Below are 22,192 nucleotides of genomic sequence, written 5' to 3'. Positions count from 1 at the left end.
ACACAAATGTAGAAGTTCTCCACCCCAAAATTACGCCATTAACTTTGCTTAGACCACTTCATTTGACATATCAATACATCAAATCTCAAATATTCCCAATTCTAAAGGGACTTTATTAGAAACCTTACACACACACACGCTTTCTCTCTTAAAAAAAAAAAGAGATCCAACTTACTTATAAATTAGAGAAAGAGCTCTTATTTCCAGATGGCCAGCCTTTTCCTAAACATAAACAATGCATAAAGTTTTTAAAAACATTCTGTATCTAGGAGGTAAAAGTTTTTGCAAGTTCAACAATTGTTTTTTTAGATGCTTAGCACCGTTTTAGATGAAGAATTTGTACAACACACTATAACTTGCTTTGAGGCTTGGGATACTGTGATAGTTACTTATTAACATAAACTTATTCTGAGAAAAAATTGGACCTAAAGATCTTCTTAGTTAGCTATTAAGTAACAAGGACAGGAATGTGGGAGATTTAAAAGACACAATAAAAATGTAATTAGTGTAAGAATACGAAGTTAGCAGGGTATTTAGTAAATGCGTTAAGTCCAGAACTATGCAATTAATTTAATCACATAAAATTATTTTTAATTAAATATGTTTATGAATCTTACTCCCACATAAAAGAAGGATAACTACAAATCAGGGGAACTGTTCAATAAAAAAAAAATAATGACCTCCTAGTAACATTCATTGCCATCCCCCTCCCCCATTAAAGTGAAAAGGCTTGGGTTAGTCCTGTTCCCAAGTAGTGTATACTCTTTCACTAATCTATAGATGATAAAATTGTTAACACACAATTGTCAATATTCAACACAAAACAACAGGTCAATTCCCAGCCTCTAAACTTTTGCAAGAACTATTTGATTCAACACAGCTGGCTACTTAAGAAAATAAACTGGGCCTAGCTAAAGTGACACAGCTGAATGATATTTAGGCTACTATTCCAAATACTCTGAAAAGATTAAACCCCCATATTTGATCTTACCTTGGGATCTCCCAACCGTTCCAGGTATTTCTCAAAAGATTCCTCCACATACTTCAAAAATAAAACAAACTTGACTTAACCAAATACATAGCATTACTGAAATCTGATTATATTCTGCAATATTATCCTCCAATGAGTTTTTGTTCAGCTGAACAATTATGGTATTAAATGACTACTTTGCACAGCACCTCAAGAAGATTTGTACATACACAAAAGTTGAGTGGAGAAAAGCTGGACTATAAAACTATCTTAGGAATTGGTCCTGGCTTATCCACGTACCAGTGCATTTCATCAAACGGTATGCCTTTGGAGTTTCTTTTGAAATGCCAACTTAAGTAACGACAATTTTCATAAATCAAGCAAGCACAATAATTATAAGGATTTCAAATTTGACAGCAGACATGCATTTACAAAGTTAAACTGAGGAACTTTAAAAGGAATTTCACTAGTTTCAAAAAAAGCACAGGCAACAAGGGAACTTTTTGGGTGATGGAAATATTTTGTATCTTGACTGCAGTGGCAGTTGCATAACTATATTACTGCCAAAACTTAAAACGCTAAACATAAAATGGTGAGTTTTATGATATGCAAAATATACCTCAATAAAAATTAAACTCAGGAAATATAATATACATCTAGCTCCACGCATGTATATCACTAGACTTAAAAAATCATGTTAATTTTTCTCAGTTCCCTTTTTAAACAGTTTTGAGGTATAACTGACATACAATAACCACACATATTTAAATGGCACAAATAAGTTGACTTACATATGCACCCATGAAACCATCATGACAATCGTGATAGTGAATATATCCATCACCCCCAGAAGTTTCCTTGTGCCCCTCTATAACTTCACTAACCCCCAAGCAACCACTGATCTGCTTTCTGTCACTACAGATTGGTTTGTATTTTCTAGAGTTTTATATAAAGGAAATCATACAGTATGTACTTTTTTTGGGAGGTCTGGCTTCTTTCACTCTGCATAATTAATCTGAGATTCATCCATGTGGTTTTAAAATTTTACAGACATCTTTGTTACTCAAAATGTGGTCCTTGAACAACAGCAAGCATCCCTCAGGAATTTGTTAACCGTGTAAATCTTGGGCCCCAGCTCAGATCTAGTGAATCAGAATTTGTTTTTTTTTTAACAAGATCCCCAGGTGATTTGTATGCACAAAAATACTTGAGATGCACTGCTTTACACCATGGTCTTGCATTTGAAGTAATTTCACGAATAACCCTTTCCCCAGGTGTGGTGACGGTTAATTAACTTCAAGGTAATAAGCTTTAAAATCAAGAAGCCTTCATATAGTTTTAAAATTCACAGAAACCTGTTGAGAAAATTAAGAGTAAACCTCGAACAGCAGGCAAATACCCATAATATAGTCAGGAGAACAAATAGTACTGGAAGGGCTAGGAATGTTTAAACAGAAACAAAAAAAAAACAAACAACAACAACAAAAAAACAGCCACAGGAAAGGGCACACTTCAAATCAGACCGTGATAAAACCTTAATTTGTTAACAAGAATTCAAATAATACAACGTATACGAAGATGTCTTCTAAAAGTTGTTTTAAAGTCAATCATTAGTGGCAGAGCTCCAATTACCACAGTTTGTCATATGAAAAGACATGTTCAGGAATAATTTGTTTCCTTAGAGTTAAGTTTTACAAGATTCTTCAAGTTGACTGGCTGACGATCATTGTGCATAGAATTAAGAAAGAACACAAGGGGTTCCCATTTATACAAATTTAAAAATACACATTTAAAAATACTAACATAGCCAAACCCCTCGTGAACTGATTACTTGTTTAAGAAAACTGTGATATGGATAACAGTCACAATGTGACTTTTTGGGTGTGGGGGGGAATAAATAGTGGGAAGGATAAAGATTAACTTTCTTACTTTTTAATTAGAGTACAAAACAATCTAATTCTGGGAGGAGATCCAGAAGCATGCTAGCTAGGAGGAAGGAAGCCAACTGAAAATAAAATATTTGCTATTGAGAGGAGATTGCGGGATATAATATTCACACGTAGGTGCTCAAAATTCATTTCCTACCTGCTACATATTCTATGAACAACTCTCCCTTGGGTATGTATTCTACTTACAGACTCAAAAGTTTGTTGATTTTCTCTCATATATGAGACACAAGCCTTCCTGATTTCCAAGTGATGGACCTGGCTGCAAAACAACTAAAAAGAAGAGAAAGGCCAGCTCACTGTCAGCAGTTATTTGAAACAGAAGCTTCTAAGACTATGAACTGGACACTCAAGTCCTCCCCTTATTCAGAACATATGTAGGAAATTGGGAAATTAAGTCCTGATCTTACTAAAATCTGTTTTTGTCATCTTTAGCGATATGGAAGAGGTATGATTCTGTCATGCCCCACCCCCGTTTCTACTACTTATGGGCATAACCTATAAATTTTTCCTTAGGCATAAAATTTAGAGGAAGAAGGTGCTGCTTATAAAGGATCAAGATACATTTCAAAGTTTTCTTTAACCCCATTACTTTATCTCTTACATTCCAAACTGGCATTTAGAAAACAGAGAAGATAGCAAAGGCACAGCAACATATTTGAACTAATCAGCAAAGGCACGCACCAAGCTAATAAGTGGAGAGACCCTGATGTTTTAAATAGGGAAAAGGGAATTTTTGTTTTGTTTTGTTTTGTTTTGGTGGGCTACAGGTCTTCTAGCTACAGTACTGTGCCAAGTCTCAAACTCCAAAAACTCAGTATAGAGAAGATATATTTGTTTTCCTTTTACCTGCTCCGAAATAGCCCGAAAGAGGCAAGAGGCATCCTTGGCAGTCAGCTTTCGATACAGCCCTAAGCTGCCTAAATATTCATCCATTGATGCCTCATTCAGAGACTTCTGGCCGCAGTACTTTTTCCATCCTTTATGCATTGTGCACAGGGGGTGGAGTTGGGGAGGGGGAGAAAATAACACAGGTGTGGCAAGAAGGAAAAAGCAGGGTGCAGGTAGGAATGGGTAGCAGTGACAGGGCTTGCTTATGCAGGTATCCAGAAAGCAGCCCAAAGTCTAGGCATGAGAAGGCAGTTGGAGTCAGCGCTGCAGAATCTTGGCACTTCTCAGGAGCAGGAGAATCAAAGGGCTGGCTTGCCCAGGATAAGTCGGGACCCTGTGAAAAGAAGAGGAAGAGCCGATGCTCCTAGGAATAGAGAACTTGACTTGAGAAGGAGACGTGGGAGCGAGAAGGAACTTGCAGAGCTACCTTGTTGGGGAAGGGTGGGATTAACCCAACCAGCCCAAGGTTGAGAGAAGTATGCACAAGCAGCTGAGCTTTGGGACCAAAAGGAAGCCGAGTCTGCAGCTTAACTCAAGGCAACTGCTGCACGTGGTTGCAAAGGGACTGCAATAAGGCTCAGGTGTGTATGATGCAGCCCAGCCCACATTACATTGCTTTAAGATCTCTGCCCGAATTTGCAACCAGTCTCTGCCCAAGTTCCCTGCTCCCTTCATAGTTTCATGTAGATGAGAGGAAAAAAAAATCTGAACATAATTAAGTAAGTAAGCTTTTGTGTTAAGACTATCTTAAGAAACAAAGAAAATGGGGGGGGAAAGGGGGACTCCCTTGATCTAAAGGGGCAGAGGTCACAGTTCAAGCAAAGTAAAGTGCCAAAGCAGTTATCTGGATATTTCAGGTATGATGTTTAAGTAATCTCATTTAGTTCTTCTAAATAATAACAACCCTCTGCTAGGACCACAGAAATTAAATTCATTAGTTATGCTAGAAAACACTGATACAATTCTGAACTAATGTCTCCAAACTACTGTACAACATTAACAGAAAGAGAAATTGCAAAAAGTGTGTTTCTCTGAAAATGCAAACAATGAAAATTTAAAATGAAGCTTAATGGAAGAAATATCTTACCCACAAACTTGCTAATAGGCTACATTTAAAATGCTGTGGCACCACACTAGAGGTGTTGGACATGAGAGGCATGTTTCAATGTTTAGGGCACTTTTCTGGAAAAACTGCTCTTAAGTCTGAGAAAACCAAAGTAAATACGACTGTACTTTTGTAAGGTTCAAAAACAGCACTGGTCACTTGTATTACTTGATTCCACCGTCAAGTGTTATTTAAATGCCAAAATACAATTCCGTTCTTACTTTTTCTAAGTGTTTTAGGACATAAATAGATCTAAAGCTGGCTTTGGAGAAGCTGCAAAATTAAGCTGCTTTCAGAATTGTTTTTCTGGTATCTGTGGCTCCAGTAGTAATCATGACTGCCTCCAACAGGAAAAGCATCAATAATCAATTTTACAATTTAGGAATGAAATAAAAGCATGGTAGAAAAAATAAAATCTTGACTTTCTTTAGCATGCCAATTTGAAATTACCTTGACTAATTTCTTTTTCAAAGAAACCAAAACACTGGCACAAAAGTTCTGAAACATGGTTTGGGAAGAGGGATCACCATCTTTAAGACCATAAATTCACTGAGAAAAACAGAATTATAGTGAAAAAGTTAATTCATTTTCGGCATTTTTCACTTCTAGAGAAAAATATAAATTCTTCATATTTATTGCTATTTATACTAAAAATATGGTATATAAAGCTTCAATCAATATTAACCCATACACTTCATTTTGAAAAAGGGAATAAAAGAAGGGAAAACTGGGAGAGGGAGAGAGAATCAGAAAATAGGAGAAAGAGCAGGAAACAAAGAGAAGAAAAATTAGAGGCAGGAAGACAAAGAGAGATAGAGGAAAGGGAAAGTAAACACACAAAGAAAACACACAGAAAGAGACCCATACAAATTCAGTCAATTGATTTTTGACAAAGGTGCAAGAGCAGCTCAATAGAGAAAAGATAGTGTTTTTATCAAATGCTGCTGGAACACTTGACATCCATATGCAAAATGAGAACAATGGGGCTTCCCTGGTGGTGCAGTGGTTGGGAGTCTGCCTGCCAATGCAGGGGACACGGGTTCGAGCCCTGGTCTGGGAAGATCCCACGTGACGCGGAGCGGCTGGGCCCGTGAGCCACAGCTGCTGAGCCTGCGCGTCTGGAGCCTGTGCTCCACAGCAGGAGAGGCCGCGATGGTGAGAGGCCCGCGCACCGCGATGAAGAGTGGCCCCCGCTTGCCGCAACTGGAGAAAGCCCTCTCACAAAAACGAAGACCCAACAGCCAAAAGTAGATAAATAAATAAATTAATTAAAAAAAAAGAACAATGATCCTCAACCTATACCTCACATCTTCTACAATAATTAACTCAAAATGGATCAAAGACCTAAATGTAGAACAAAACTTCAAAACTTTTAGACAAAAGCATAGGAGAAAATCTTCAAGACCTTGAGTTGGGAAAAGAGAACTTAGATATGATATAATAAAAGAAAAATTGATTAGTTGGACTTTATCAAAATTAAGAACTTTTGCTCTGCAAATGACACTATTAGGAGAGTGAAAACACAAGCCACAGACTGGAAGATACATATCTGACAAAAAAAACTTTATATCAAAAATATATAAAAGAACTCAAAAGTCAACAATAAGAAAACAACAACACAATTTAAAAATGGGCAAAGATCTGAATACACATTTCACCAAAGATATAATAAGCACATAAGAAGGTGTTTAACGTCATTAGGAAAATGCAAATTAAGACCACAACGAGACATCACTACACACCTACTAGGGTGGCTATGATAAATAGTACAGACAATAACAAGTGTTAGCAAGGACGTGGAGAAACTGGATCCAAAGTAAAAGCAGCCAGATGCAAAAGGGGCATGATTCCAAAAGATATGATTCCACCTATATGAAATATACAAAAAAGACAAATCTACAGAGAAAGAAAGCAGGTTAGTGGTTGCCTAGGGTTGAGATGGGAATAGGTACTAAATGCAAACAGGCACAAAGGATCTTTTTGATGGATAAAAATGTTATAAAACTCTTTTGTGGTGATGTTTGCACAACTTTGCATAATCACTAAGAATTATTGAACTGTACACTTAAAACTGGTGATTTTTTAATAGCTTTATAACATAGTTCACATACAATTCACTCACTTAAAAGGTGCATTTCAATGGTTTTTTAGTATACAGTTGTACATCCATCACCACAATTTTACATTACCCCAAAATGAAACCCCACATCCCAGAACCATCAGCCTCCAATCCTCCTATCCCCACCAACTCCATGCAACCACCAATTTATTTTCTGTCTCTACATATTTGCCTATTCTGCACACTTCAAATAAATGGAATACAATATACAGTCCTGTGTAACTGACTTCTTTCACTTAGCATGATGTTTTCAAGGAGCATCTATGTATCAGTATTTCAATCCTTTGTATAGTTAAGGCAGATTTTATTTATCCATTCATCAGTTGACAGACATTTGGGTTGCTTCCACTTTTTGACTATCTCGACTAAGGCTGTTATAAACATTCATGTCCAAGTTTTTGTTTGGACATTTCTATTCTCTTGGGTAATACCCAGGAATGGAGTTGCTGGATCATATGGTAACTCTATGTTTAACCATTTGAGGAACTGTCACCACTTTCCACAGCAGCTGCACTATTTTCATTCTCATCAGTAGTGTATGAGGGTTCCCAATTCACATCCTATCAACACTTACTGTCCATCTCTTAGATTATAGCCATCCTATGTGGGTATGACGTGGTATCTTGTTGTGGTTTTGTTTTGCATTCCCCTGATGGCTAATAATGTTGAGCATCTCTTCATGTGCCTGTTGGCCACTTGTATATCTTTAATGAGATACTACTACATACATCTTAGAATGACTAAAATAAACTTTTTTTAAAAATGACAATACCAAGTGTTGACAAAGATGCAGAGCAACTGAAACTCTCGTATGTTGCTGGTAGGAATATAAAATAGTACAGCCACTCTGGAAAAATAGTTTAGCAGATTCTTATAAAATAAAACAGAGTTGCCATATGACACAGCAACCCCACTTCTGGGTAAATATCCAAGAGAAATGATAACTTAAGTTCACACAAAAACCTGTACATGAATATAGCAGCTTTATTCATAATCATGATTCCTCCCAAACTGGAAACAATCCAAACATCCTTCAACTGGTGAATGGACAAACTGTGGTACATCCATACAACAGAACACTCCTCAACAATAAAAAATAATGAATTATGGATATATACAAAAACATGTGTGAATCGCAGATGCACTGTGCTAAGCAAAAGGAGAGATTCAAAAGGCTACATACTGTATGACTGCATTTATATGACATACTGGAAAAGACAAAACTATAGGAAGGAAAAACAGATTGGTTGCTGCCAGTAGTTAGCATTGTAGGAAAGGGTTGACTACAAAGGGATGACAGGAGCGGATTTATGGGTGTGGTGGAAGAGTTCTGTATCTTGATTGTAGTGGTGGTTACATGATTATGCATTTTTCAAAATTTATAGAACTGTACATGAAAAATGCTAGTTTTGCTGTATTTAAATTTAAAAATAAATAAAACAAAAATAGTAGAAGGAATAGAATTTACAGTTGAGGAGCTCACAAAACAGACAAGGTTGGAGAGAAAAAACAAGAAAATTAGAGGATCAATTCAGGAAAGCCAATATCTAACTAACAGGAGTCCCAAAATGAGATGAAGAAAGCGGAGAGGAAGAAATAATGATGATGATGATGTAAGGAAAATTCTAGCACTGCAGAATATGACTGTCTATATTTAGATTGAAAAGGTCCATGAAGTAGCCAGAACAATGAAAGCAAAAAAGATGATCTGCAATGCATATAACAACATTCTAAAGCTTTCTGAGAGTAAAAACAGGTCTTATACAGAAGATCACACATATGAATAGCAATAAACTTCTCAACAGAAGAACTAGAAGCTAGAAAACAATGAAGTTCAATATTTGAGGGGAAATTATTTCCAACCTTGAACTCTATACCAAGCTATCAATCAGATGCAAGAGTAGAAGGCGGCATTTTCAAACTTGAAAGATTAAAAAAAAATGCGCCTTACTGTCAGAAAGCTAGTGGAGGATATCTGAAACCAAAATAAAGAAGTTAAACCACAAAATGGGGTGGGGCACATAGAATCCTGGAAACAGAAGATTCAACACAAGAGAGAAGCAAAAGGAATTTTTAAGATAAGGATAAAGAGGAAATCCCAGGACAGACTTTTAAGCAGGACTATATAGAGAACAACCAGTTCAGGTAAAAGAAAAGAGAACTCCAGCACAGACATATTAAAAAATAAATAATAATAAAAGTCATAGATAACTTAGCATATTTAAACATACTAGGAAAGATGGCCACCTCTGTTGGAGAGTTTGGGAACAGTTCTATAGAAAACTGAGCAAATGAAAAAACAGAAATGAGGTAAACAGTTTTATAGAAATGTAATCAATCAACACGTACCACATGGCTCATATGTGAATACTGTACTCAAAGAATCATAATAATGTCAACACTGAAAACAGATCTCACCATAACTGATAAACTAAATTTGTTTTTGTTTTTTAACTTTAAATATCACCTATAGACTTCCCACTGTGGAAGAAAGGGAGGAGGGAGATAAAGCCTCTCTTCCACAGCAGGAAGTCTACAGATGATATTTAAATTTAAAAAACATGTTTGAAAATATCACTTATAAAACATATAAAATAATGTAATATGCTTACCTACGGGAAGCAGGGTTAGAGATGGGGAGGAATGGGACATAGAACTGCTGTTTCTTGTTATAAGCCTTGTAGAACTAGTTAAAATTTTATATATTTACATGTATTAAGAAATACTAAAACAAATTAAAAATTCAATAAAGTGAGCAAGAAACAGACTGGCATAATAAACTGGGAAAATAAATAAGTAGAATGTTACAGCTAAAAGGGACCTCTTATTTTACAGATGAAGAAATGGGTTTCAAATAATTATAAGACTTGCCCAAGTTTTCACATCCAACTGGCAATAGTACTAGGACTAGAACTATGTATTGTCTCCTGATTCTTGCATAATTATTATAGAGGAATTGCATACTAAAGAAGAAAAGATATGAACAAGGACTCAGAGATGGTTAAGTACAAGTCATGTTCCCCAAATTAGTACAATAGGACTTCTTAAAAAAGACCAGTGGGACAATACTAGAATTCATCCTGTATATAATAGAAAGCAATTTCATAGTATTTAATACTGTCCTTTGAAATATCTATTGCACTGAAATCCAAACTGGCTATTTTTCCACAGCAAACTACTCCAATCCTGCAAACCTCTAGAACAGTGGTTCTTAAGTGAAGGGCTTGAAGAAAGATTGCCCCATGCCCAGAAATTCTGATTCAGCCAGGTCTGGGGTGGGTCCCAAGAATTTGCATTTCTAACAAGTTCTCAGGCGATGCTGATGCTGCTAGCCCAGGACCACACTTTGGGAACCAGTGCTCTAGAACAAGGTGTTCCACAAGTTATTAAGTATTCCTAAGAAGAGAGTTTCAAGGCCACCTACTATTATCCTGTCTCTGAGGTTCATATGCCCATTAGCAATATTAAAGGCGTCAAGGAATGCTAAAGTTACCTGCTTAACTTTGACCTGGTCTTTCCCATAAGAGAAAAAATGGTTTAGGAAAAGGCCAAGTCAAACTTAAACAGGTAACTTTAGCATTCAAGTTACTAATGGTTTTTTAATGCGCTACAGCTACTGCTTTCAAATTTTCAAAGTTTGAGAAATGTTACTCCAGAATTTTTCTGTGATCTAAATCTAAGGTTGTTGGAATAATTACATAAGATACTGCATGTCAAGTGCGTAGCACTTAAGTGTTTAAGTATTGACTGCTGTTAACTGCTACCTGCCAAATAAAGTGGTTCACTAAGAAATTATTCTTTGGTCAAAAAAAGAAAAAAAAATGGTAAGAACCAGAACAATTTCACCTAAATTCTTGAAAATAATGGGAAGAAAAATAATTTCCTTAAAAACTTTTTAAGCACTGTACTGTGGGTACAGATTAAAATAAAACAAATGGAAGAAAATAAAAATAACTTAAAATAATTATCATTTGACCTGTCATAAAATTGACGTCCTTTCATTTTACAACTACCTTCCATACTGTAATTCAACGTGAAAATGGGATTTGTTGTTTTAACTGGAATTGCCTATTTCTTCTTTCACTGATGAAGTAGGGAAATTCTTTGATGTACAACATATAAATACTGATGGTTTTAATTCTAAGATAACACTCCTTCATGTTTCAACCAATTAAATGAGGTATATGCCGGGAATTTTTTTTTTAAAGCATACATTGTCTGTGACATATATGGTATAGTTGCAAATGTATAATTGTAAATGTATAAAAATGATGCTGAGTTATTATTTTAATTTCTGAGAGACAATATGGTACCATGAAAAGAATATTATGAACTTTCTTATGCCACTTTCATCTCTGCATCAGTTTTCTTATCTGTAAAGTAAAGGAGATGGGCTGTATGATCTCTAAGCTCTCTTTCAGGTCTAAAGAACTGTGATTCTCTGTGATTCAACGGTGGGTAACAGATTTGCCCTCCCTTTAGATGATCAAACTTGTGATTGACATTAACCATAAAAATAGCTTATAGGGGGATTAACATATCATCCTGGCAAATTGTGAGGCTGAATGGCCCACATAAAAATGAATGATAACTCTTACCTTATCAGATGAAATAAACAGACCTAGGTTTTTAAAGGTAACAAAATTTTTAACTGTAAGTGGTGATGGATGTTAACTAAACTTATTGTGGTAACCATTTTTCACTATATACATACATCAAATCATTATGTTACACAAGTTAAACAATGTTATATGTCAATTATATCTCAACAAAGCTGAAAAAATTAACAATAATAGATACATGGATATAACGACTTGTAACAACCTGCTGAAAAGGCAATTAGTATTTTTTTAAAAACTTAATACTAAATCATTTAACTATTTTTAGTACCAAATAACATGGGGGCAATGGGGGAAACTGCTCTGCAACTCTACAGAACCTTTTTAAGGTCTTTCATTACTGAAAAATATAATGGTAAACTGTCTTTTTTAAAACATGTTTTAACAGCACTCTGAAACTAGAACCTGTCACTTCCTTTCATGGTGAACATTTAAACAGAATTAGCAAAGCAAGGTTAATGAGGAAAAGAAATACAATGGTTCCAAAACAAAATTTGGCCAATACAGCCCTATTCAACCTCCTCAAGTTTTAGGAAGGAGACAGTAAAGAAAAAGAACTGATTTCCCAGAGCAGTTATCCTTGCTCAGATATGCAAAACAGAAGAAACATTACCAAGAGCCACTTGCTTTCATTTCCCTCTCTTCCCTACTTCCACCTGAAGCATTCTAATACAGATTAGAAAAAAAGGAAAACAGTACTCTTTAAAAATATATCATATTGACACAGAAATACTGAAGGTTGCTTTCTGTTGTTTTTTTTTAAGCTACTTGCAGTGTCCAATCAGTCTACAGACAGACAGGGGATTGAAGAAAGGGAGAATAAAGACCAGAACATTCTTTTGTTTTGATGCACTGAAAAGACTCATGCACTTAAACCTCTAAGTAAACTTTAATTCTCTAACTACAACCCCAACTAGAGACTGAATATGAATTTAAATATGAAATTCAATGAAGATTTTGCTTTCTGTATCATTTAGGACTATATACTGTGAATTCTAGGAAAATATCTCTAAGCCTATTCCTACTTCTTAAAACAAAAACTCTAACCAAGAGAAAATGTCTTATTTCAACATTTCTTATTTTCAAACATGCTACACAGTTGCTTTTATGTCTTAGAAATCACCTATGAGGAAAGCTAGTTTTACTAATTCACAAATGGAAAAACTGAAATCCAGAAAATTACTTAGGCTGAAAATTTAGGAATGGTTTTCACTCCTAAATTTGGGGAGTGTATTATCCACCCACTTCATACAGCAGTGGAAAAACCACCACTATGTTCTGGACAAAAGGGGAAATGAACAGTAACAAAGATGCAATATATGGCCTCTCACAGACATCATTCTAACAGTGACTATCAGTTCAGCAAATACTTTAGAAGCACACTTAACAGTAAATGAGTAAATTACAACACTGTATTGCTTTACCAGACAGCCCAATGTAATATATCCTAAAATAATTACTACAAACGAAAATAATTTTCATTTAGTTCCTTTTATCAATTAGAAACAGTACTACACAAGACATTATGGATTATAGATACTGAGTTAGAGTATTAAGGTGTCAAAATGTGTTGTTTGGCATGTTTTAAACGAAGAGAAAAATTTATAATTTGTGTTATATTATAAAAACTGGAAATTACTAAACTTAAATGTATTTAATCAGAGGGTTTAATTATAAAGGAGTCTAATAGTTACCATCAAATATTAACGAACAATGACCAAGGAATTACTGAAGTTGGCCTCCGTCTAGGGATTCTTAACCTGGGGCGGCCTCAAGGTACCTGTAAATTCCCTGAAATTCATAGCAAAATATATATATGTGTGAGTAGAGAGAGAAGCAATAGTTTTAAGTATTTTGAAGGGTTTCATGGCCCCAAAAAAGCTTAAGAACTACTGCCTTAGAAAGCAGGACTGTAGCCATCAAAATAAAATCATGACATTGGAATTCCCTGGCAGTCCAGTGGTTAAGACTCCACGCTTCCACCGCAGGGCACACGGGGAGGACATAAAAAAATTCATGACAGAGTGTCAATCATAATAAATAATTTCAGCCAGGATACAGTAAAAATTCATAAAGACAATAAGGATCTAGAAGTGAAATACTAAAATAGATGAGACATGATGGTATAAAAACCCCTCAAAATATTTTTTAAGAATCAATATCAACGTCAAGAAACATGTGTTTTACTTTCCCGTTTGAAGCTAGACTGTTTTGCTCACCTTTTATCTAGCCACCAACAAAAATCGTAAGAATTCAAAGAACTATACAAGATTGTGCTAGAATATTCATGTAAGGAATTAACCATTTAACAAGGAGTTAAGTGTGATTTGGTGGTTATCCTAAACCTTTCTCCATGTAATCTTTTACTGGAAAACACTATAGCTACTGCTGTTTATAAACCTCTGATTTTTAACACCATGTTTGTCCGAAAATCCCCAACAGGTACCATTCTTTGACAGACCCTTAAATACCATTAGAACATTACATAGGATCAGCACTACTATGTTTTAGATGCCATTCCTATAAATGCTTGATCCTACAAACTTCACCATATAATGCGATGGTCACATCTTTCTCCTGAACAAGAGACATACTAGATATTTTGAAGTCAAGGAGAGTAGGAAATGAATGTGTGCAAGATGACAATGTTTCCTAGACCCAATACCTAATCAAGATGAGAAAAGAATACTAAGTTACAGAAGTGCATTTATCATTTACGGATAGCCAACTGTTTTTCAGGCAGAGGACGCATGAATATATAGTTCCTCCTCAACTATACTTAAGAGTTCCTCCAGAGCAGGAATCATGTCTTGAGTCCTGCTGATACAAAAAGTAGATTCTTATCATGCATTTATGTTTAAAAAAAAAAAACTAAGAGAACGAATAAATGGGCTTGAGACATTTAGGAAGTAAAGCTGAGAGTACCCGGTGACCAATCATATATAAAGGGTTGGAGATGTAAGAGTTAAAGCCTGGAAGACTGACTAAATGGTGACACCATTAACAGAGATAAGGATCTCAGAAGGATGAAAAGGAGAAATATGATTTTAGTTTGGGGCATATCAAGTTTAGGGTGCTTAAGAGAATTAACAGAGTGACATGACCTATAAGCAACTGGAAATACCATGCAGAAGCTCAAATCACAGTTGCGGGATAGACAGGGGAGTCAATAGTAGAAACCCTGGGAGTGATGAAAATACCAAGAAAAAATATAGGAGGACCAAAAATAGAGCCCCAAGCACATTTACAGAGAAAACAAAAGAGCTGGTAAGTAAGCTGCAAACAGGTAACCGACTGGGAGTTTCTCCACATGGATTTTATGAGTAGCGATCAGTATGCTTTTAAATAGCAATGTAAAAACTGAAATAGGTTACATACCCATGGCTACCACACAATCTAAATTTTTTGGAATAGTCCCCTGATTTCAAATATACAGTTCTCCTGTCCCCATAAATGATGGAAATATACTGGAATTCAGTGTTCCAATTACAATTCCCAGACCATCTTTTGGATACTTAAGTAGCATAACTCCTTTTTCACATTATGCTCTGAGCTCAGTTTCCTCATTTGCAAAATGCAACAATAGTAACTATTTCATAGTTATACTGTAAAGATTAAATGAGTTCATTTGTGTAAAATGTTTCAAACAGTACATGATACATACTAAGCAGGCAACAGGTGTTAACTGTTACTGTTATTTTTCATTCCCTACTCCCCCATAAAAATATGGTACTAATTGTTCAGCAGAAAATTGATTACCACACAGCTATCAGGACCACCCCGTCCAAATCTTTCCCCAAAAAACAATTTCAAGTAATCTGGCCATACATCCCATTTCTCAGACCACATGAAGATTTTTGGTCATCTCTGATAATTTCCTATTTTTAATAAATCACAGGGATTAAGTGCTTATACTATAATAAAGGACCAAGAAAAATATCTATATTACTGTTAGTCATTCCTGACATCCTTAGTCTTGGAAAACTTCCTCAAATTATCAAAGTGGTATACATTTTTATATTGCCCTTTGTGTCCACATGATTTGCCTTTAAAAGCATACAAAGCAGTGCTCTGATACAGGTTCTTGGTGTCTAGAATCACTTGATAATACTTTGAGATGACTACTTTTCAATGTTACAGAACCCTGCATCAAGTTCATCAGTTGTACTATCTTACCTAACACCAAATCCTTAACTCTCTTCCTTCCAAATTATAAGCACGTAGTCATCTAAAATCCTTACTTCCCAAGCATACTATAACTTCACATCACTTTTCACCTACTCCAACACCCATCAACTTTCTATTACCTGTCCACCTCTGCACCTACCAATGATGTGAATTTCTCAAAATACTAAACTTTCTCTTTCACTTCCTCATCCCTGGATATCTAAATACCTCTCAACAGAAAACTGCTACATAAACTGCATTGCACTTACACACTGATTTCAAAAATCTGAAGCCCTGTCAGGTAATGAAACTAAACAAATTTTATTGGGTAAATATTTCAAATAGAATTTTTATTACCATGAATTTTTTCTTAAGGACCAATTAGAAATACCCTTCTAATTGGGCAATTAATTTATCCTAGCCTCTTTCCTCATCTGTAAAATGAATGGTTTGCACTAGGTATTTTTAAAATTCTCTACCAATTCCAAAAATCTGCAATTCTTTGTCTTAAAGTCTTTATTTGTTCAATCTAGTATCAATGCTATACCGTGGCATTTTGCTAGATTCCAAAAACTCAGGAATCACCGGTTTCTAAGTCCCAGCTAAGGTTGCAATACACCAAAGGAAAACCCAATTTAGTGAACTGTGAAATTCCTACTAAAATAATTAAACTTCTGGAAATGAAGAAAATCTCCCTTGGAAGGGATTAAAGTAACTAAAGTAAATACTAGGCAAACAAATATAAAGAAACAAAAAGCTTACAACATATATTATGGTATGGTAGAAAGAGCACAGGACTGGGAGTCAAGAAGTTGCTTCTAGTGGCAGCGCTGCCAAAGGCTGTTATTTTAGACAAGTTGTAACCTCTGGGCTTCTTCCTCATCTGTGAAATGAAGGGATTGGACTACATGATCTTGAGGATTCCTGCCAAATCAAAATGGTTCTAAGATATCCTTTGATTTTTAAACCCCACAACAGATGTAAAATTTTACAAAGGTATAGTCAAGAGATGTCACTACACACAATTGACACCACTGGCTTAAGCCTCTGCTAAATGAAATAATGGAATCTGGGTTATGTGCTCTTGTGGGAAAGCAGCAGAGGATTTGGGGCCCTATGTTCCTCTTTAGTTGTCTAATGTTTGAGTAGACCCTTTCATTTGTTTCTGATTCTCTATGGTTAATCCTTCATGACATAAGATAATTAAAGACTGAGTGATCAACATAAATTTTAAGCCACATTTTTTCTCAAACTAGAGAAACATATTTAAAAGAGAGGCCAGAAAAGTGAAATTCTCTCTATGGATTTGAATAGGGCCTTTCCTACAGCATTAGGTTAACATTAATATACAATTACGATTATGGTGCTGTGAATTCTCAACTGTGTAGATTACTCACTTTTTAGATTATTCTCAGCAAAATTTAATCCAAGTTGGTATCCTCCTGCTGCCCAGAGTACTTCTCAGCCACCACCTTCTACCATTAGTAAGAATTTATTTTAATATTAGCCTAAGTAAAACACAATCAGGAGAATAAATCTACAGAAACATTATATAATGCATCCCAAGTAAAATGTTTAGAATATTCAACATTTTGGGATAATACAATCAAAAACGAATCTTTATAGTGAATGCTCTATTTTTATGGATGAATTATATCTAAACTTTCTACCAGAAAACTATCAATACTTATGAATAATCTAGTTTATTTTATAGGTCTTGAAACCACTTACCATAATCAGAATTTCATAAAGTATCTATTTTGAGTTACGTGAATTTTAAAACCATATACTTAGGCCATTACACACATCAGATCATTTATTCATTTGTAAAACTAATTTTATAAGGGCATAAATTCCTCTATGATGCTACAGTAAATGTTTCAATACCACTGTGGGGGGAGGGTCCTTAAAAAATAACAGCAAGTCCTATTGGCACAAGTGCTTTTTGATTTACTCTTCTCAAACCAGTAAAGCTTTGACATTGGGCAAGATTATTTTTGTCACTTTCTATTCATATTTTACAGGAAAACAGTGAACACACCCACTCCACTCTATTCTTCAGGATAACAGTAGTTTCTTGAAGTACAATAGATCAACTGACTTGCTACCTTTTTAAGGTAACTATTGAGCTTTTTATTTCACAGAACACAAGCCATCATTTTTGTTGGTCTTTTTTTTTTAATTTGGTTCCTTGGATTATGAAGCTGAAGATTCTGACTCAATTTTTTTTTACAAGTTTGTTACTGTTTCATTTTTTACTCTAATATCAAATTAACTACATTTGAGGTTTTTGTCAAAGTTTTCATATTTAATTCATTTTTTTCATGATTCCAAATCCATCTGGGATTCTAGAATAAAACATGTGAATGCTCACTACATACTTCTTTTACTAAAACATGAAGATTAGGGAAAAATCTAATAAATTTGTGAAATTGCAATTAGAATTTGGAGCCAAATGCTAACATTCACACCATAAAATTTTCTATACATTCTACAGATGTGGGAGACTTATTAATTTATATTATTCTACAAGTATATACTCTGTATTTAATTTGATTTAACCACATTCCATAAGTTGAATTTGAGGGGTGTTTTTAAAGCGTTGAGAGTTTAGTGTTTATTTTTGTAATCCAACAACTTTATCCAAAAATGCAGAAAATTTTTCTGGCTGGCCAGGAGGAAAACATTTCAGTGTTGAAAAGTCCATTGACTGTAACAGCCCAGGAAGCGTGCTAAAACAAAAGAAGAAAAATATTAGGTAATATGGGAGAAAATTCCATAATTCAATGCTGCCCACTTGATGACTGAATCTAACGTCCAAGAATATTGTGATGGTTCTCAAACTGTATATGTGAATTTCAATGTATTTTAATATTATAGGTATACACAATAATAAAATAATACAAAGACCACTACATGTCAATAGCAATTCAACATTTTATCTTTTACATCAACTGAAATATTTCAGAAATGTTATTTCATGAAAGATGTGGTCATGTGGCTTTGGAACACTTCTCAGGACTGGGCTGATATAACTTGAAGCAAACTCAATTTATGAAAACAGAATAAATGAAACCAAAAGTAACAGCTGCAAGACAAGAACAATAAGCTGGGGAGACTACTAGACCATGCATGAAGATTGTGAAATAATTTTTGCTAGTAATTTACTACCATAAATCCATATATAACTAAGCAACATACAGTCGCCATGCACGTTGGAAATAAGGTTCAGACTCACAACATAAAACTATTACTTCAGAAATTTAATTAAACCAGCCACTTAAATTAGAACAGACAATCATCCAGCCTACATTTGGGGCAAATAAATGATATACCTAAAATAAAAATACAACCAATTATTGATTCTCCTTATGGCATCCACGTGTGCGACTTTCTTGAAATTAATACAAGAAAAAAGGAATTCTAAAACTGAAAAAAATTAATAAATTGGAGATTTGTACAGCTCCTTTTTCAGCCTGACTAGAGAGTCAGGATGTGTCTGTGAAATCAATGTTTTCCCCTTTTTAATGTACTAACATAAAAATCGAAGCTGATTTAATGTTTAGAATGAAAATACTCATCAAAAGTGTCTGGAAAAATTGACTTGCATAAACCAAGGAAGATGAACATTGATTCCTCTTCATAAATGGTATTAGTATTAACCCCTAACAATCTCAACTACCTAAGGACAGATATGCCCATTATCTGAAGCCCACATAATTTTGATTACCTAGCTTCTCCCCTGACTCACAATATTTTAAGAATGGCTTCCATATTACAAAGCCACCCTGACATTCCCTCTCCTCCGTCATTATAGGGATTAGGACACCAACCATTGCTCCTGGAACAATCAATAAATCTGTCTCCTTTCAATGAGAATAGGAAACTTTGTTTTTTGTTCACTGATGATGCCAAGTGCCTAGAATAAGGCCTGGCACACAGTATGTGCCCAATAAATAATGAATGAACAAGTATTTACTGAGTGCCTAAAACACAGAAGCAATAAAATTAAAAGAAAAGCTTATGTTCTAACCAGTTTTTTCTAAGGTTTATTTTCAAATTAATTTCAATTTATTATAACATAAGAAATATGCATTTTGTAATACTTGTATGAGGTCTTTTCTTTTTAAAACATCAAATTAGGATAGCTTTGAAAGTCAAACAATTGGGAATTACTGACCTGACCCCTTGGCAAGCTTCTAGTGTCTGAAGAAGAATTAATAGAAAACCAGCAATTTTCTTCATCCTTCTATTGTGATGTTGATCAGTTCTTGCTGAATTCTAATATACTTCTAGAAAATAATACTCCTTACCATAAAGCAATTCCTCTGCTTAAAATACTCCCACGGTTTCTTATTAAACATAGAATAAAATCAGAACTCTTCTGTGAACTATCCCCACCCAGCTTCATCTTCATACTACATTCTCTCCCTTGCTTACTGTACTCCTGCCACACTAACCCTCTGTTCCTCAAACACACCAAACTCCAAGCTCATTCCCAACTTAGGGCCTTTGCAATTGCTGCTGTTCTTTCTGCCTCTAGAGCTTCACATGACTGGCTCTTCCTGGTTATTTAGGTCTCAGCTCAAATGTCATATACCCAGTTATGCCTTCCCTGACCATTCTAATTAGTTTTCACCCCAGCTATCACATCACCCTGCCCTATTTTCTTCATAACACATTTCACCATATGAAATTGTCTCGATTGCTTATTTATGAACTGTTTACTGTCTATCTCCCACCACTAGAACGTAAGCACCATGAAAGCAGGGACTTTATGTCATGTTTACCACTGTTATCCACAGCACCAAAAACAATGCCTGCCATGTATTAGGTATAGTTGAATGAATGAGTAAATTTAATTTAGGGATTCCAGTGGATTTACTGAAGGCAAAACCTTAATTAAAAATAAGCAAATGCCTTCCTTGAATAATGAAAAATAATGAACGCAAAAGTTTATATTCTCAGAGACCTGCACACCCAGATGAACACACACAGATACGTGCACACACACACATTCAGATATTCACATGCAATGAAATAAGCATAAACACTGAAAGAAATACAACACAGATATCACAGTCAAAGTAGAAGACAAATGAGCAGGTTTTACAGGTGAGAAAATCAAAATGTTTGCTAAGTGGGAGAAGGTAAGAGATCAAAGATACAGGTGGGTTAGGCAGGTGGGTAAGAATAGCTAGGAAGGAATTAAGACAAGAGATCAAATAATCAGTCTCTAGTATACCTGCAGGTACAGTAAAAGAGATGCCCGTCTTTGTGTAGCTGCTTTGCCAATTCCAGCTGATGATTGTTCATCAACTTTTCATTTATAACCACTATGAGGGGCTTTCTTTTTTCCAGAGTCTCCAAACAGCTTCCTGCACCTACGAAAATATACCAAATTTGTTAACACAGTTTAAAAAAAAGTTACGGTGCTTCACCAGGCCTTATAACTAGAACTCAAAAGATGAAAAATTTAGTTGGCAACACGACAAATCAAACCTTTTAATTAAACATCCAAAATGACAAAAAATAGTTATGAGTGGTCTCTAGTTGTTACAAACCTGACTTGAAAAACACGTTCTTTATCACTGCCAACAATATCAGTGCTTTGCAACTTGCCCTCTAGTTGTATGCCCTGGGCATGGGCCTTGAATCCAAATAAGATTCAGGTTCAACATACTGTACATGAAGCCATGCTGCACTTCTATTCAAACACAAGTAAAAAAGCAAACCTTCAGTAGTGACAAGTACCAATAAAGGAAAACTGACCACTCCTTAGGAGTCTGCTTGTCAAAATAGTCAAGGATAAATCTCCACAAACGTGCATATATACAATATTTGGGTCAATTCAACTTTTAACTCTAAACTCATTTAGATAGTTTAAATGGGAGCAAGGAGACTGCTAAGCGAGCAGACAAATCCTTTTTGGGTAGACGATGCCAGCACCAGACTGTTATCTGTCTGCCGCTTACTGACAGGACAAATTACTTAACCTTTTTTTTTTTTTTAATAAATTTATTTATTTATTTATTTTTGGCTGTGTTGGGTCTTCGTTTCTGTGTGCGGGCTTTCTCTAGTTGTGGCAAGCGGGGGCCACTCTTCATCGCGGTGCGCGGGCCTCTCACTATCACGGCCTCTCTTGTTGCGGAGCACAGGCTCTAGAACTCAGGCTCAGTAGTTGTGGCTCACAGGCCTAGTCGCTCCGCGGCATGTGGGATCTTCCCAGACCAGGGCTCGAACCCTTGTCCCCTGCATTGGCAGGCAGACTCTCAACCACTGCGCCACCAGGGAAGCCCTACTTAACCTTTTAATAGAAATGTAAAAAGTCTTCCAAAGCCAAATTCTCAATGACCAATCCGACCAATTAGCTGG

General features: G+C 35.4%; 1 protein-coding gene across 1 annotated transcript in view; it reads right to left on the bottom strand.

Moving 5' to 3' along the window:
• The window catches only part of ALG13 (ALG13 UDP-N-acetylglucosaminyltransferase subunit), a 67,984-nt gene that overhangs the window by 44,170 nt on the left and 1,622 nt on the right, over positions 1-22,192 (bottom strand). Inside the window, 8 exon segments of the mRNA XM_082377052.1 lie at positions 176-222; positions 992-1,042; positions 3,106-3,189; positions 3,766-3,915; positions 3,918-4,003; positions 4,006-4,113; positions 4,116-4,141; positions 21,063-21,201. Coding sequence (XP_082233178.1) covers positions 176-222; positions 992-1,042; positions 3,106-3,189; positions 3,766-3,915; positions 3,918-4,003; positions 4,006-4,113; positions 4,116-4,141; positions 21,063-21,201 — 691 coding nt within the window.

The sequence above is a fragment of the Balaenoptera borealis genome (assembly GCF_965194805.1).
Source record: "Balaenoptera borealis genome assembly, chromosome: X".
Lineage (NCBI taxonomy): Eukaryota > Metazoa > Chordata > Mammalia > Artiodactyla > Balaenopteridae > Balaenoptera > Balaenoptera borealis.
This window is presented reverse-complemented; position numbering and strand designations above follow the sequence as displayed.